This window comes from Salmo salar, chromosome ssa13 (genome assembly GCF_905237065.1).
Source record: "Salmo salar chromosome ssa13, Ssal_v3.1, whole genome shotgun sequence".
NCBI classification, from domain to species: Eukaryota; Metazoa; Chordata; class Actinopteri; order Salmoniformes; family Salmonidae; genus Salmo; species Salmo salar.
Window position 1 is genome coordinate 112,864,445 of NC_059454.1, and position 18,643 is coordinate 112,883,087.

Below are 18,643 nucleotides of genomic sequence, written 5' to 3' on the forward strand. Positions count from 1 at the left end.
AGAATGTTTATGCACAGTAATCACACTGAAATGAGTAGTTCATGAGGAGTCGGTGGAATGCATTGTCTTATACCACCTAGTTCACCACTTAGTTCACTACCTAGTTCACCACTTAGTTCACCACCTAGTTCACCTCCTAGTTCACCACTTAGTTCACCACCTAGTTCACCTCCTAGTTCACCTCCTAGTTCACCTCCTAGTTCACCACCTAGTTCATCATCTAGTTCACCACTTAGTTCACCAACTAGTTCACCTCCTAGTTCACCACTTAGTTCACCACCTAGTTCACCTCCTAGTTCACCTCCTAGTTCACCTCCTAGTTCACCACCTAGTTCATCATCTAGTTCACCACTTAGTTCACTACCTAGTTCACCACTTAGTTCACCACCTAGTTCACCTCCTAGTTCACCTCCTAGTTCACCTCCTAGTTCACCACCTAGTTCATCATCTAGTTCACCACTTAGTTCACCACCTAGTTCACCACCTAGTTCACCTCCTAGTTCACCTCCTAGTTCACCACCTAGTTCATCATCTAGTTCACCACTTAGTTCACCAACTAGTTCACCTCCTAGTTCACCTCCTAGTTCACCACCTAGTTCACCACCTAGTTCACCACTTAGTTCACCAACTAGTTCACCTCCTAGTTCACCGCCTTGTTCACCACTTAGTTCACCTCCTAGTTCACCACCTAGTTCACCACCTAGTTCACCGCCTTGTTCACCACTTAGTTCACCAACTAGTTCACCTCCTAGTTCACCTCCTAGTTCACCACCTAGTTCACCACCTAGTTCACCACTTAGTTCACCAACTAGTTCACCACCTAGTTCACCAACTATTTCACCTCCTAGTTCACCACCTAGTTCACCACCTAGTTCACCTCCTAGTTCATCATCTAGTTCACCACTTAGTTCACCTCCTAGTTCACCATCTAGTTCACCACTTAGTTCACCTCCTAGTTCACCACCTAGTTCACCACTTAGTTCACCACCTAGTTCACCTCCTAGTTCACCTCCTAGTTCACCACCTAGTTCACCTCCTAGTTCACCTCCTAGTTCACCTCCTAGTTCACCTCCTAGTTCACCTCCTAGTTCACCTCCTAGTTCACCTCCGAGTTCACCACCTAGTTCACCACCTAGATATCTCCTAGTTCACCACCTAGTTCACCTCCTTGTTCACCACCTAGTTCACCTCCTAGTTCACCACCTAGTTCACCACCTAGAATATCTCCTAGTTCACCACCTAGTTCACCACCTAGTTCACCACCTAGAATATCTCCTAGTTCACCACCTAGTTCACCTCCTAGTTCACCTCCTAGTTCACCTCCTAGTTCACCTCCTAGTTCACCACCTAGAATATCTCCTAGTTCACCGCCTAGTTCACCACCTAGTTCACCACCTACTTTACCACCTAGTTCACCACCTAGTTCACCACCTAGTTTACCACCTAGTTCAACGCTTAGTTCACCGCCTTGTTCACCGCCTAGTTCACCACCTAGTTCACCACCTTGTTCATATCCTAGTTCACCGCCTAGTTCACAGCCAAGTACACCTCCTAGTTCACCACCTAGTTCACCGCCTAGTTCAGCACCTAGTTCACCACCTAGTTCACCGCCTAGTTCAGCACCTAGTTCACCACCTAGTTCACCGCCTAGTTCACGCCTAGTTCATCTCCTAGTTCACCGCCAAGTTCACCGCCAAGTTCATCTCCTAGTTCATCTCCTAGTTCACCACCTAGTTCACCACCTACTTCACCATCTAGTTCACCGCCAAGTTCACCGCCAAGTTCATCTCAAAGTTCATCTCCTAGTTCACCACCTAGTTCACCACCTAGTTCACCACCTTGTTCATATCCTAGTTCACCGCCTAGTTCACAGCCAAGTACACCGCCTAGTTCACAACCTAGTTCACCACCTAGTTAATCTCCTAGTTCATTACCTTGTGAATCAATAATACAGTATATTGTCCTGGAAGAAATGTGAGCCCTGTCCTCTGTAATATAGCTAGCTTAATCAAAACATAGCCTAACATTCTGCAAACACAATCAACCAGTGATGTAGGGAATCTGAACTCTGGCATCAGCGCAGAAGTCAGTTATATAACTTATTCTGTACATTAGTCATCTTTGCTAAAGGTTTATGCCGCAGCTAACTGCCAAAATAAAGGTTTATTCTGCAGCTAACTTCCAAAATAAAGGTTTATTCTGCAGCTAACTGACAAAATAAAGGTTTATTCTGCAGCTAACTGACAAAATAAAGGTTTATTCTGCAGCTAACTGACAAAATAAAGGTTTATTCTGCATCTAACTGACAAAATAAAGGTTTATTCTGCAGCTAACTGCCAAAATAAAGGTTTATTCTGCAGCTAACTGACAAAATAAAGGTTTATGCTACAGCGAGCTGACAAAATAAAGGTTTATGCTACAGCGAACTGACAAAATAAAGGTAAAGCTTGAGTAAATGGGGGAAACAAAGTATATTGAAAGCAGGTGCTTCCACACAGGTGTGCAATTAACAATCCATCATGCTTAGGGTCTTGATTTGCCCATTATTTTGGCTACCATGGCTCTCAGTCAGATTGTAACCAAATTGAAGACTTATGGGAGATACTGGAGCGACGCCTGAGACAGTGATTTTCACCACTGTCAATAAAGCACCAAATTATGGAATTTCTTAGGGAAGAATGGTGTCACATCACACCAATAGAGTTTCAGACACCTGTAGAATCTATGCCAAGGTGCACTGAAGCTGTTCTGGCGACTTGTGGTGGTCCAACGCCCTATTAAGACACTCTATGTTGGTGTTTGCTTTATGTTGTCAGTTGCCTGTGTGTGGTTGAGGTTGTGGAGAATCATTTGAAAAATATTTTACTTGTACTTAAAAAATGTATCCTTGACCCTCACCCTGCAGCTACAGCAGGAACAAACATCTATAACTCACGTGTTGAGTGTGTGTGTGTTACATGTGTATCTATAACTCACGTGTTGAGTGTGTGTGTGTGTGTGTTACATGTGTATCTATAACTCATGTGTTGAGTGTGTGTGTGTGTTACATGTGTATCTATAACTCACGTGTTGAGTGTGTGTTGCTGATAGACAACAATAATTTGTTCACCTCTTCCACGCTGACTTTACGGAATTCAAAAGTACAATTCTTGTCTTTCATAATTTAGTCAGATATACTTGGATGTGTAGTGTCAGCGTTTGTTGCTGGCATGTCATCCCTAAGTCTGTTTATCTTGCCAATGAAAAAGTAATTGGAGAAGTTGGCAATATCAGTTGGCTTTGTGATGAATGAGCATCTGATTCAATGAATGAAGGATCCGAATTGGCTTTTTTCCCCAAAATGTAATTTATGGTGCCCCAAAGCTTTTTACTATCATTCTTTATATCATTTATCTTTGTTCCATAGTGTAGTTTATTTTTATTTTTATTTAGTTTAGTCACATGATTTCTTAATTTGCAGTACGTTTGCCAATCGATTGGGCAGCCAGACTTATTTGCCGTTACCTTTTGCCTTGTCCCTCTCAAACAATTTTTCAATTCCTCATCAATCCACGGGGATTTAACAGTTTTTACAGTCATGTCCTTAATGGGTGCTTATTAGTAACTGGAATAAGTAGTTTCATAAATGTGTCCAGTGCAGCTTCTGGTTGCTCCTCATTACACACCACAGACCAGCAAATATTCATTACGTCATCAACATATGAATCACTACAAAACTTATTGTATGACCACTTATACACTATATTAGGCCCAGCCTTTGGAACTTTGGTTTTCCTAGATATGGCTACCATATTGTGATCACTACATCCTATGGATTTGGATACTGCTTTAAAGCAAATATCTGCACCGTTAGTAAAGATGTGATCAATACATGTTGATGATTTCATTCCTGTGCTGCTTGTAACTACCCTGGTAGGTTGACTGACAACCTGATCCAGGTTGAAGGCACTGATTACAGTTTAAAGCCCATTCTGGTCCTGAGACCAGAATGGGCTTTAGGTGAGGCAGATGAACCTGTAGCCATATTACTTCAACAATATTTAACATTAGATCGTCTCTAAGCTTTACAGGAATGTGGTTCTGAATATAGACCGCAACACCGCCCCCGTTGGCATTTCTGTCTTTTCTATAGATGTTATAACCATGTCTTGCTACCACTGTATCATCAAAGGTATTATCAAAGTGAGTTTCAGAGATAGTCAGAATATGAATGTAATCTAGTACTAGCAAGTTATTGACTTCATGGACCTTGTTTCTCAGGCTGTTTATGTTAATATGGGCTATTTTTAGCTCCTTTCTGGGTTGTTGATTGTTTCTAATGCTTTACTGGGAAGCTGATCAGAAGTAGACATGCTCATGTTATTTACATTGGAGCTGATAGTGCAGGGTGAGCTGCATAAAGTGGTCTTCCTACTATTGAATACCGCCTCAGTGCTAACCGTGTAACTCTGGTTTACAGGCTCATGATTACTGCAGACAATAGCTGTATGATAAACAGATGTATTCGGTGCAATTAGGGGTACATAAATTAAATTACTTGCTTGTGTTTGCCAATGCCCCAAAGATCATGTACATTTGATGCAGCATTAGGACGACTCATTGTCACAATGGTAGGTATGAACTGAGCTGATATTGGATAATTTACCAGTCATTGTTGAGTGTGTGTTGAGTGTGTGTGTGTTACACGTGTATTTACAACTCACGTGTTGCCACTGGTCCCTGATGAGGGGCCTGTATCTATAACTCACGTGTTGCCATTGGTCCCTGATGAGGGGCCTGTATCTATAACTCACGTGTTGCCATTGGTCCCTGATGAGGGGCCTGTATCTATAACTCACGTGTTGCCACTGGTCCCTGATGAGGGGCCTGTATCTATAACTCACGTGTTGCCACTGGTCCCTGATGAGGGGCCTGTATCTATAACTCACGTGTTGCCACTGGTCCCTGATGAGGGGCCTGTATCTATAACTCACGTGTTGCCACTGGTCCCTGATGAGGGGCCTGTATCTATAACTCACGTGTTGCCACTGGTCCCTGATGAGGGGCCTGTATCTATAACTCACGTGTTGCCACTGGTCCCTGATGAGGGGCCTGTATCTATAACTCACGTGTTGCCACTGGTCCCTGATGAGGGGCCTGTATCTATAACTCACGTGTTGCCACTGGTCCCTGATGAGGGGCCTGTATCGAAGGAAGTACTTCAGGGGGAAGCTCTCTACATCTGGCCAGGTAGAAGGGCTATTCCAGGTGACCTCCAGACGACGAACGTTGTTAGGGATGGGCGTGGCCACCACCTTCTCAGGGGGGTCTGGCTTCACTGCAGGGAGAGAGGAGAGACAACACATCAGACAATACAGTACACAGGGACATTGACTAAGTTGTAGACCGTTTTGGGACACAGTACATGTACAGTACATGTAGTCACAGCACAGAGAAAGACATTGTTGAATACAGATCATCACATGGACAAATTGATAAATGGTTAGAGGACAAACAGGAATTTGATCAAGTGTGAGACATAGAGAAAAACTAAATGGATGACGAAGAGCAGTGGTAACAATTGGTGCCCCGGGTCCTCTGGACTGGGTAGGACCTCTGAAGGCCAGCGGGGGACCTGGTTAGGACCACTGAAGGCCATCGGGGGACCTGGGTAGGACCTCTGAAGACGCTCAGGGGTCGGGTAGGACCTCTGAAAGAGCCTTTGGGGGCCAAGGAGGATCTCTGAAGGCCCTCTGGGACCTGGGTAGGACCTCTGAAGGCCCTCTGGGACCTGGGTAGGACCTCTGAAGACCCTCTGAGGGCTGAGTAGGACCTCTGAAGGCCCTCAGAGACCTGGGTAGGACCTCTGAAGACCCTCTGAGGGCTGAGTAGGACCTCTGAAGACCCTCAGAGACCTGGGTAGGACCTCTGAAGACCCTCGGGGGGCCAGGTAGGACCTCTGAAGGCCAGCAGGGGACCTGGGTAGGACCACTGAAGGCCCACTGGGGGCTGGGTAGGACCACTGAAGGCCCTCTGAGGGCTGGGTAGGACCTCTGAAGGCCATCGGGGGACTGGGTAGGACCTCTGAAGGCCCTCTGGGACCTGGGTAGGACCTCTGAAGACCCTCGGGGGGCCAGGTAGGACCTCTGAAGGCCAGCGGGGGACCTGGTTAGGACCACTGAAGGCCATCGGGGACCTGGGTAGGACCTCTGAAGACGCTCAGGGGTCGGGTAGGACCTCTGAAAGACCCTCGGGGGGTCGGGTAGGACCTCTGAAGGCCCTCTGGGACCTGGGTAGGACCTCTGAAGGCCCTCAGGGACCTGGGTAGGACCTCTGAAGACCCTCTGGGGGGCTGGGTAGGACCTCTGAAGGCCCTCAGAGACCTGGGTAGGACCTCTGAAGACCCTCGGGGGGCCAGGTAGGACCTCTGAAGGCCAGCAAGGGACCTGGGTAGGACCTCTGAAGGCCCACTGGGGGCTGGGTAGGACCACTGAAGGCCCACTGCGGGCTGGGTAGGACCTCTGAAGACCCTCTGAGGGCTGGGTAGGACCTCTGAAGGCCATCGGGGGACTGGGTAGGACCACTGAAGGCCCTCTGGGACCTGGGTAGGACCTCTGAAGACCCTCTGAGGGCTGGGTAGGACCTCTGAAAGGCTCTAGGGGGGCCATGTAGGACCACTGAAGGCCCACTGGGGGCTGGGTAGGACCTCTGAAGACCCTCTGAGGGCTGAGTAGGACCTCTGAAGGCCCTCAGAGACCTGGGTAGGACCTCTGAAGACCCTCGGGGGGCCAGGTAGGACCTCTGAAAGAGCCTTTGGGGGCCAAGGAGGATCTCTGAAGGCCCTCGGGGACCTGGGTAGGACCTCTGAAGGCCCTCAGAGACCTGGGTAGGACCTCTGAAGACCCTCTGAGGGCTGAGTAGGACCTCTGAAGGCCCTCAGAGACCTGGGTAGGACCTCTGAAGACCCTCGGGGGGCCAGGTAGGACCTCTGAAGGCCAGCAGGGGACCTGGGTAGGACCTCTGAAGGCCCACTGGGGGCTGGGTAGGACCACTGAAGGCCCACTGCGGGCTGGGTAGGACCACTGAAGGCCCTCTGGGACCTGGGTAGGACCTCTGAAGGCCCTTTGGGGGCTGGGTAGGACCACTGAAGGCCCTCTGGGAACGATAGTCTCAAAAACAAAGATGTGTCTAAGCCGTGGCAGAGAAAAAACAGAACAAAAAGCATGGAATGAAATATTGGGCTGATAGATTTTGGAACACAAACCGTCTGGGAGACATCTTGCAAAGGGCACAGCTCAGAAAGGCTGCAGCTTAGAGTGAAGGCAACAGCTCAGAGTGAAGGCTACAGCTCAGAAAGGCTGCAGCTTAGAGTGAAGGCTGCAGCTCAGAGTGAAGGCTACAGCTCAGAGTGAAGGCTACAGCTCAGAGTGAAGGCTACAGCTCAGAGGAAGGCTGCAGCTTAGAGTGAAGGCTACAGCTCAGAGTGAAGACTGCAGCTCAGAGTGAAGACTACAGCTCAGAGTGAAGGCTGCAGCTCAGAGTGAAGGCTACAGCTCAGAGTGAAGGCTACAGCTCAGAGTGAAGGCTGCAGCTCAGAGTGAAGGCTACAGATCAGAGTGAAGACTACAGCTCAGAGTGAAGCCTGCAGCTCAGAGTGAAGGCTGCAGGGGAGAGTGAAGGCTACAGCTCAGAGTGAAGGCTACAGCTCAGAGTGAAGGCAACAGCTCAGAGGAAGGCTGCAGCTCAGAGTGAAGACTACAGCTCAGAATGAAGGCTGCAGCTCAGAGTGAAGGCTACAGCTCAGAGTGAAGGCTACAGCTCAGAGGAAGGCAACAGCTCAGAGTGAAGGCTACAGCTCAGAGTGAAGGCTACAGCTCAGAGTGAAGGCTACAGCTCAGAGTGAAGGCTACAGCTCAGAGTGAAGACTACAGCTCAGAGGAAGGCAACAGCTCAGAGTGAAGGCTACAGCTCAGAGTGAAGGCTACAGCTCAGAGTGAAGACTACAGCTCAGAGTGAAGGATACAGCTCAGAGTGAAGACTACAGCTCAGAGTGAAGACTACAGCTCAGAGGAAGGCAACAGCTCAGAGTGAAGGCTACAGCTCAGAGTGAAGGCTACAGCTCAGAGTGAAGACTACAGCTCAGAGTGAAGGATACAGCTCAGAGTGAAGGCTACAGCTCAGAATGAAGACTGCAGCTCAGAGTGAAGGCTACAGCTCAGAGTGAAGACTGCAGCTCAGAGTGAAGTCTGCAGGGAAGAGTGAAGGCTACAGCTCAGAGTGAAGGCTACAGCTCAGAGTGAAGGCTACAGCTCAGAGTGAAGGCTACAGCTCAGAGTGAAGACTACAGCTCAGAGTGAAGGATACAGCTCAGAGTGAAGGATACAGCTCAGAGTGAAGGCTACAGCTCAGAGTGAAGGCTGCAGCTCAGAGTGAAGACTACAGCTCAGAGTGAATTCTGCAGGGAAGAGTGAAGGCTACAGCTCAGAGTGAAGGATACAGCTCAGAGTGAAGGATACAGCTCAGAGTGAAGGCTACAGCTCAGAGTGAAGGATACAGCTCAGAGTGAATGCTGCAGGGAAAAGTGAAGACTGCAGAAAAGTGTGAAGGTTGCAGGGAAGAGGGTGGATAAGTTGAATGCTGTGTTTGTGTGTGTTGAGCCTGGGAAGTGTTTTGAGAATGTAATGCTGTTTCTACTCTGTATGGTGTCTCTGTGGTATTTTGGGATCAGTGTGTTTACTTTGTGGTTTAGCTCCAACCACTGGGGCAAGGCTGGGACTGGACAGGACAAAGACATCCCCATAGCGGACAGAGGCGTGTAAGCTGGCCAACTCCTACTCTCCTCACCCCACCTTCCATTCTCATTCCCTCCTCACCCCCCTACCATTCTCATTCCCTCCTCACCCCACCTTCCATTCTCATTCCCTCCTCACCCCCCTACCCTTCTCATCCCTTCCTCACCCCTCCCACCCTACTCATTCCCTCCTCACCCCTCCCACCCTACTCATTCCCTCCTCACCCCCCCCACCATTCTCATTCCCTCCTCACCCCCCCTACCCTTCTCATTCCCTCCTCACCCCCCTACCCTTCTCCTACTCTCCTCACCCCCCCCTTCCATTCTCATTCCCTCCTCACCCCACCTACCATTCTCATTCCCTCCTCACCCCCCCCTACCATTCTCATTCCATCCTCACACCCCTACCCCCACCCTACTCATTCCCTCCTCAACCCCCCTACCCTTCTCATCCCTTCCTCACCCCTCCCACCCTACTCATTCCCTCCTCACCCCTCCCACCCTACTCATTCCCTCCTCACCCCCCCACCCTCCTCATTCCCTCCTCAACCCCCCCTACCCTTCTCATCCCCTCCTTACCCCTTCCTCATCCTGACCCCTCATCTCACAAAACTCACTTTGTGTGCAGTACTAGTGTTTAACATGCTTTTTCAATAACTACATCAGTTGAGCAGTGAATTTCAAACACAGATTCAACCACAAAGACCAGTGAGGTTTTCCAATGCGTCGTAAAGAAGGGCACCTGGTTAAAAATCAATAAAGCAGACATTGAATATCCCTTTGAGCATGTTGAAGTTATTAATTATACTTTGGATGGTGTATCAATACATCCAATCACTACAAAGATAGAGGTGTCCTTTTTAACTCAGTTGCCGGAGAGGAAGGAAACCGCTCAGGGATTCCACCATGAGACTCATGGTGACTTTAAATGGTGACTCTAAAACAGTTAGAGAGTTTAAAAACTATGATAGGAGAAAACTGAGGATGGATCAACAACATTGTAGTTACTCCACAATACTAACCTTATTGACAGAGTGAAAAGAAGGAAGCCTGTACAGAATACAACACATTTCAAAACATGCATCCTGTTTGCAATAAGGCACTAAAGTAAAACTTCAAAAAATGTGGCAAAGAAATGAACTGAATCCTGAATACAAGCCCTTATGTTTGGGGCAATTCCAACACAACACATCACTGAGTACCACTCTTCATATTTTCAAGCATGGTGGTGACTGCATCATGTTATGGGTATGCTTGTCATCGGGAAGGACTAGGGAGTTTTATAGGATAAAAAGAAATGGAATAGAGCTAAGCACAGGCAAAATTCTAGAGGAAAACCTGGTTCAGTCTGCTTTCCAACAGATACTGAGAGACAAATTCACCTTTCAGCAGGACAATAACATAAAATACAAGGTCAACTCTACACTGGGTTGTTTGACATAAAGACAGTAAATGTTCCTGAGAGGCCTAGTGACAGTTTTGACTTAAATCTGCGGCAAGAATTGAAAATGGCTGTCTAGCAATAATCATTTTTTTACCAGGTCAGTTGACTGAGAACACATTCTCATTTACAGCAACAACCTGCAGAATAGTTACAGGGGAGAGAGAGTGATGAATGAGCCAGTTAGAAACTGGGGATTATTAGGTGACCGTGATGGTTTGAGGGTCAGGTTGGGAATTTAGCCAGGACACCAGGGTTAACACCCCTACTCTCACGATAAGTGCCATGGGATCTTTAATGACCTCAGAGAGTCAGGACACCCGTTTAACATCCCATCTGAAAGACGGAAACCCACACAGGGAAATAACCCCAATCACTGCCCAGGGGTATTGGGATATTTCTTTAGACCAGAGAAAGAGTGCCTCCTACAGGCCCTCTAACACCACTTCCAGCAGCATCTCTTCCAGCAGCATCTCTCCCATCCATGGACTGACCAGGACCAACCCTGCTTAGCTTCAGAAGCAAGCCAGCAGTGGTATGCAGGGTGGTATGCTGCTGGCCCAGTAACTGCTGCTGCTGGCCCAATAACCAACTTGACAGAGCTTGAGTAATTGTTTTAAGAATAATGTACAAATGTTGTACAATCCAGGTGTGCAAAGCTCTTAGAGACTTACTCAGAAAGACTCCAAGCTGTAATCCCGACAAAAGTTAATTCTAACATGTATGGATTCAGGAATGTGAATACTTGTTTCTTGTTTTTTCCCCTCTCATCAATCCACACACAATACCACATAATTACAAAGCAAAAACTGGTTTGTAATTATTAAAACATCAAAAAAGTAAAGAGTCTTCTTGGATATGACCCTACAAGCTTGGCACACCTGTATTTGGGCAGTTTCTCATACTCTTCTCTGCAGATCCTCTCAAGCTCTGTCAGGTTGGAGGGGACCATCGCTGCACAGTTATTTTCAGGTCTCTCCAGATATGCTAGATCGGGTTCAACTCTGGACAGTGGCTGGGCCACTCAAGAACATTCAGAGACTTGTCCTGAAGCTAATCCTGTGTAATCTTGGCTGTGTGCTTAGGGTCGTTGTCCTGTTGGAAGGTGAACCTCTGGAGCAGGTTTTCATCAACAATCTATCTGTACTTTGCTCCGTTCATCTTTCCCTCGATCCTGACTAGTCTCCCAGTCCCTGCCACTGAAAAACATCCCCAGAGCATGATGCTGCCACCACCATGCTTCACCATAGGGATGGTGCCAGGTTTCCTCCACACGTGACCCTTGAAATTCAGGCCAAAGAGTTCAATCTTGCTTTCATCAGACCAGAGAATCTTGTTTCTCATGGTCTGAGAGTCTATTGGTGGCTTTTGGCAAATTCCAAGAGGGCTGTCGTGCCTTTTACTGAGTAGTGTCTTCCGTCTGGCCACTACAATAAGGAGGGGCTTCCTTCTAGCCACTCTACCATAAAGGCCTGATTGGTGGAGTGCAGCAGAGATGGTTGTCCTTCTGGAAGGTTCTCCCAGCTTAATATTGTGGAAAGATTGTTGCTTCCATCAATGTAATTGTCTGCCTCATTTCCAATCCCCCATATATTGTTTTGGTAAATATATATATCCATATTCATACACGCATGCATACATATACACATATATACATACACATACCTATATATACATAAATACCTTTTTTTTAATATACATTCTTTATTATTCCCTGCAAACCCTTCCACCCTTCCCCCAATTGGAGTAAACTAATAAACATTAACACTTAGGCTTCTACCTTCGGTATATAAATCTTATACACATTTTACAGACACAATCTATTTTACAATAGTTATATTTTGTTTGTTTTTAGTCCTTCCTCTATTTCTGATGTCCATCCAGTGTGATTTCTATGTGTAACTGTGCTATTTCACAACATGTCTGAACATATATACATGTAACAGACCCTGGATGTTTTACATTGGTTATCTTGTTATTAGTCCCGCCCTTCAGCTCCATTCAACCCTTCCCATCTATCTCTCAACATCATCCATTTTGGATTTCTATTTGCCATATATTTTTCAACTGTGCATTGTTGCTTCACAAAAGTATTGAACCTTTCTATTCTCATAGCTTCTACAGATTGTACAGATTCTACATTTTTTATTTTTTTTGCAAAAACAATTATTATATTATTGATTGATTGACTATGGCTTTTCAAATCACCCAGTATTGCTATCTGCAGCGTTAGTTCTGGGCAAATGTTGCAATTCTTCAGCCATTCCTGGACCTGTGACCAAAAATGAGCTACATATGGACAATACCAAAATAAATGATCTAATTACTGCCTCCTCACAGCAGAATCTGCAGAGCTGGGAAGATTGTATCCCCCATGTATATAACATTCTATTGGTTGCAAGAATTTTGTATAGTAATTTAAATTGAAAAATGTGAAGTTTTTAATCCGATGTTGTTTTGCGTATCAATTCATAAACCATGTGCCATGGAATCGGTACATCGAAAATCTCTTCCCAACTATTTTGCAATTTATATGGCACAGCTGTCAGTTTTTTGGTCCTTAAATGAAATTGATATATGTTTTTATTTATCACACTTTTCTTGAACCATTTATGTTCATTAATTTACAAAAATTATACCTTTTTTAAACATTTCTTCGATAAATATGTTTTTTTTTTTATCAATTAGTATATTTGAGTTTAACCACATTATTTGTTGTATTATTTGTTCTTTCTTTTCAGGTGGATTAAACTGAAATTCCAACCAACTTTCTAAGGCTTGTTTAATAAAAAAGAACGATATTTTGGAGATTATTTCCTTTTCAAACAACCAAAAGTGAGCAGGTGTAATCTGAATAAAGGGAAAAAGGCCATTCTTGAACATAGGATGAGACATTCTTACCAATTTACTAGAGAACCAGTTTGGATTTAAGTATAACTTTTGTATGACTGATGCCTTTTGTGAGAGGCCTAATGCTTTAATATTTAATAATTTCTGCCCTCCGAATTCATATTCGTCATATAAATAGGCCTTTTAATTTTGTCTGGCTTGCCGTTCCAAATAAAATGGTATATTTTTTGGTTCATATAATTTAAAAAGCAGGTCACTAGGTGTAGGCAAAACCATGAGCAAAGAGGTAAACTGTGATATGACTAAAGAGTTAATCAGGATGATTTTTCCACAAATAGACATGTATTTTCCTTTCCATGGCAGCAAGATCTTATCTATTTTTGCTAACTTTCTACAAAAATGTATTGGAGTGAGATCATTTCTTTCTTTTGAGATTTGTATACCGAGTATGTCCACATCTCCGTCAGATCATTTAATTGGTAAACTACGTGGTAATGTAAAATATGCATTTCTTTGTGATCCAATACGTAATATAGTACACTGATCATAATTTGGTTTTAATCCAGAGAGGATAGCAACATTATCTAGATCCTCTATGAGGCCGTAGAGAGATTCTAATTGTGGTTTTAAAAGAAAACATGAATCATCAGAGTACAATGACACCTTTGTTTTTAATCCACAGATTTCTAATCCCTTAATATTATTGTTGGATCTAATTTTAACAAGCTAACATTTCGATGGCAATAATAAATTAATATGCCGATAGTGGACAACCTTGTTTTACTCCTGTAGACTGTTTAAAACTTTCTGAGATGTAGCCATTATTTACTATTTTACACCTAGGGTTATTATACATACCTTTAACCCATTTTATAAGCGATTCCCCAAAATTAAAACCTGTTTTCACTTTATCATCAGGTTAAGTCTATGTTTTTAGTCAGGTTAAGTCTATGTATTTAGCCAGGTAAAGTCTATGTTTTAAGTCAGGTAAAGTCAGTGTATTTAGTCAGGTAAAGTCAGTGTATTTAGTCAGGTAAAGTCAGTGTATTTAGTCAGGTTAAGTCAGTGTATTTAGTCAGGTTAAGTCAATGTATTTAGTCAGGTTAAGTCAATGTATTTAGTCAGGTTAAGTCAATGTATTTAGTCAGGTTAAGTCAGTGTATTTAGTCAGGTAAAGTCAATGTATTTAGTCAGGTGAAAGTCAATGTATTTAGTCAGGTTAAGTCAATGTATATAAGTTGAAGATTTACCCTAATGTCAATGTTTAGCCAGCGAAGGCTGGTTGAATAAAATCAAAACAGTACTGGTTGAAAAACGTTTACATATTAAGTTGAAACAACATTGATTCAACCAGTGTGTGCCCAGTGAGAAGTGAGCTGTCAGTTTCACACAAACTTCAGGAGGTATGAACATGTTCATGCAACCAAGTCTAATATATAAATCAGCACCTCCCAAATGTATCCTTACCTAGTGCCCTACTGGTCCAGATGTACCCTTACCTAGTGCCCTACTGGTCCAGATGTACCCTTACCTAGTGGCCTACTGGTCCAGATGTACCCTTACCTAGTGCCCTACTGGTCCAGATGTACCCTTACCTAGTGGCCTACTGGTCCACATGTACCCTTACCTAGTGCCCTACTGGTCCAGATGTACCCTTACCCAGTGCCCTACTGGTCCAGATGTACCCTTACCTAGTGCCCTACTGGTCCAGATGTACCCTTACCCAGTGCCCTACTGGTCCAGATGTACCCTTACCTAGTGCACTACTGGTCCAGATGTACCCTTACCTAGTGCCCTACTGGTCCAGATGTACCCTTACCTAGTGCACTACTTGTGACCAGGGTTAAAAGTTACAATATTGATCCATGTCATGAGACTGATGTTGATGTTTGACGGTGGCATTTCCTCACATTAAAAATACATTACAGTAGGCCTATAGCCATTGCTATTTCTGCGTCTCAAATCGCACCCTATTCTCATTATAGTGCACTAACAGTGAACAGGATGCCATTTGGGAAGCAGTCTCTGACTATTTGATAAATGAAGGCCACATGGTTTTCCATTGGGAATCTCTCTGCTGAAAGCAAAATACTTCCTGAAGTAGCTTGTATCTGTGCAAGGTGCATCACTGTCTCAGAAAATTTATTTGACTCAAAACCAGGCCCTTATCTCACAGCGCAAGAGAGGAAAGTACACGACCCACCTAGCATTTAATTAGTCTGTTTATAATTAAAGCTATGCTAGCTAGCTAGCCATCAATGGAAGGCACAGGTTTATGCTAACACATATAGCATCATCATTTTCATTACTGCCTGTATAGCTCCATGTATTTCAACACTACTACCCTGCCTGTAGCCTATATAGATCCATGTACTGTATATTAACACTACTACCCTGCATGTAGCCTGTATATTAACACTACTACCCTGGCTGTAGCCTGTATATCCATGTATTTCAACACTACTACCCTGCCTGTAGCCTGTATATTAACACTACTACCCTGCCTGTAGCCTGTATATTAACACTACTACCCTGCCTGTAGCCTGTATATTAACACTACTACCCTGCCTGTAGCCTGTATAGATCCATGTATATTAACACTACTACCCTGCCTGTAGCCTGTATAGATCCATGTATATTAACACTACTACCCTGCCTGTAGCCTGTATATTAACACTACTACCCTGCCTGTAGCCTGTATATTAACACTACTACCTTGCCTGTAGCCTGTCCTATATTAACACTACTACCCTGCCTGTAGCCTGTATATTAACACTACTACCCTGCCTGTAGCCTGTATAGATCCATGTATATTAACACTACTACCCTGCATGTAGCCTGTATATTAACACTACTACCCTGCCTGTAGCCTGTATAGATCCATGTATATTAACACTACTACCCTGCCTGTAGCCTGTATATTAACACTACTACCCTGCCTGTAGCCTGTATATTAACACTACTACCCTGCCTGTAGCCTGTATATTAACACTACTACCCTGCCTGTAGCCTGTATATTAACACTACTACCCTGCCTGTAGCCTGTATATTAACACTACTACCCTGCCTGTAGCCTGTATATTAACACTACTACCCTGCCTGTAGCCTGTATAGATCCATGTATATTAGCACTACTACCCTGCCTGTAGCCTGTATATTAACACTACTACCCTGCCTGTAGCCTGTATATTAACACTACTACCCTGCCTGTAGCCTGTATATTAACACTACTACCCTGCCTGTAGCCTGTATATTAACACTACTACCCTGCCTGTAGCCTGTATATTAACACTACTACCCTGCCTGTAGCCTGTATATTAACACTACTACCCTGGCTGTAGCCTGTATATTAACACTACTACCCTGCCTGTAGCCTGTATAGATCCATGTATATTAACACTACTACCCTGCCTGTAGCCTGTATATTAACACTACTACCCTGCCTGTAGCCTGTATAGATCCATGTATATTAACACTACTACCCTGCCTGTAGCCTGTATATTAACACTACTACCCTGCCTGTAGCCTGTATAGAGCCATGTATATTAACACTACTACCCTGCCTGTAGCCTGTATATTAACACTACTACCCTGCCTGTAGCCTGTATATTAACACTACTACCCTGCCTGTAGCCTGTATATTAACACTACTACCCTGCCTGTAGCCTGTATATTAACACTACTACCCTGCCTGTAGCCTGTATATTAACACTACTACCCTGCCTGTAGCCTGTATATTAACACTACTACCCTGCCTGTAGCCTGTATATTAACACTACTACCCTGCCTGTAGCCTGTATATTAACACTACTACCCTGCCTGTAGCCTGTATATTAACACTACTACCCTGCCTGTAGCCTGTATATTAACACTACTACCCTGCCTGTAGCCTGTATATTAACACTACTACCCTGCCTGTAGCCTGTATATTAACACTACTACCCTGCCTGTAGCCTGTATAGATCCATGTATATTAACACTACTACCCTGCCTGTAGCCTGTATAGATCCATGTATTAACACTACTACCCTGCCTGTAGCCTGTATATTAACACTACTACCCTGCCTGTAGCCTGTATATTAACACTACTACCCTGCCTGTAGCCTGTATATTAACACTACTACCCTGCCTGTAGCCTGTATATTAACACTACTACCCTGCCTGTAGCCTGTATATTAACACTACTACCCTGCCTGTAGCCTGTATATTAACACTACTACCCTGCCTGTAGCCTGTATATTAACACTACTACCCTGCCTGTAGCCTGTATAGATCCATGTATATTAACACTACTACCCTGCCTGTAGCCTGTATATTAACACTACTACCCTGCCTGTAGCCTGTATAGAGCCATGTATTTTAGCACTACTACCCTGCCTGTAGCCTGTATATTAACACTACTACCCTGCCTGTAGCCTGTATATTAACACTACTACCCTGCCTGTAGCCTGTATATTAACACTACTACCCTGCCTGTAGCCTGTATATTAACACTACTACCCTGGCTGTAGCCTGTATACTTAACACTACTACCCTGCCTGTAGCCTGTATATTAACACTACTACCCTGCCTGTAGCCTGTATAGATCCATGTATATTAACACTACTACCCTGCCTGTAGCCTGTATATTAACACTACTACCCTGCCTGTAGCCTGTATATTAACACTACTACCCTGCCTGTAGCCTGTATAGAGCCATGTATATTAACACTACTACCCTGCCTGTAGCCTGTATATTAACACTACTACCCTGCCTGTAGCCTGTATAGATCCATGTATATTAACACTACTACCCTGCCTGTAGCCTGTATATTAACACTACTACCCTGCCTGTAGCCTGTATATTAACACTACTACCCTGCCTGTAGCCTGTATAGATCCATGTATATTAACACTACTACCCTGCCTGTAGCCTGTATATTAACACTACTACCCTGCCTGTAGCCTGTATAGATCCATGTATATTAACACTACTACCCTGCCTGTAGCCTGTATAGATCCATGTATATTAGCACTACTACCCTGGCTGTAGCCTGTATAGATCCATGTATATTAACACTACTACCCTGCCTGTAGCCTGTATATTAACACTACTACCCTGCCTGTAGCCTGTATATTAACACTACTACCCTGCCTGTAGCCTGTATATTAACACTACTACCCTGCCTGTAGCCTGTATATTAACACTACTACCCTGCCTGTAGCCTGTATATTAACACTACTACCCTGCCTGTAGCCTGTATAGATCCATGTATTTCAACACTACTACCCTGCCTGTAGCCTGTATATTAACACTACTACCCTGCCTGTAGCCTGTATATTAACACTACTACCCTGCCTGTAGCCTGTATAGATCCATGTATTTCAACACTACTACCCTGCCTGTAGCTTCGATGTATCCATGTATTTAAACACTTCATTTAGCTGCTTGGATGGAAGGATCCATCCCACTGCTCTGGCTGTTTCAATTAGTTTATCTCAGCTAGTCTGTTTCAGTAGTAACCTGGCAACCTGAAGGCAAATCCATACTTTGTTAATGACTTATAATAAGGCCTAATGAGTTTCTGCTGTCTGTTATAATG

At 44.5% G+C, this 18,643-nt stretch overlaps 1 protein-coding gene across 1 annotated transcript in view; it reads right to left on the bottom strand.

The window, feature by feature from the left end:
* Positions 1–18,643, bottom strand: part of cntfr (ciliary neurotrophic factor receptor) — a 457,893-nt gene that overhangs the window by 75,654 nt on the left and 363,596 nt on the right. The window contains exon 6 of the mRNA XM_045692705.1: positions 5,154–5,317. Within this exon, the coding sequence (XP_045548661.1) occupies positions 5,154–5,317 (164 nt within the window). The remainder of the gene's footprint in view (positions 1–5,153; positions 5,318–18,643) is intronic.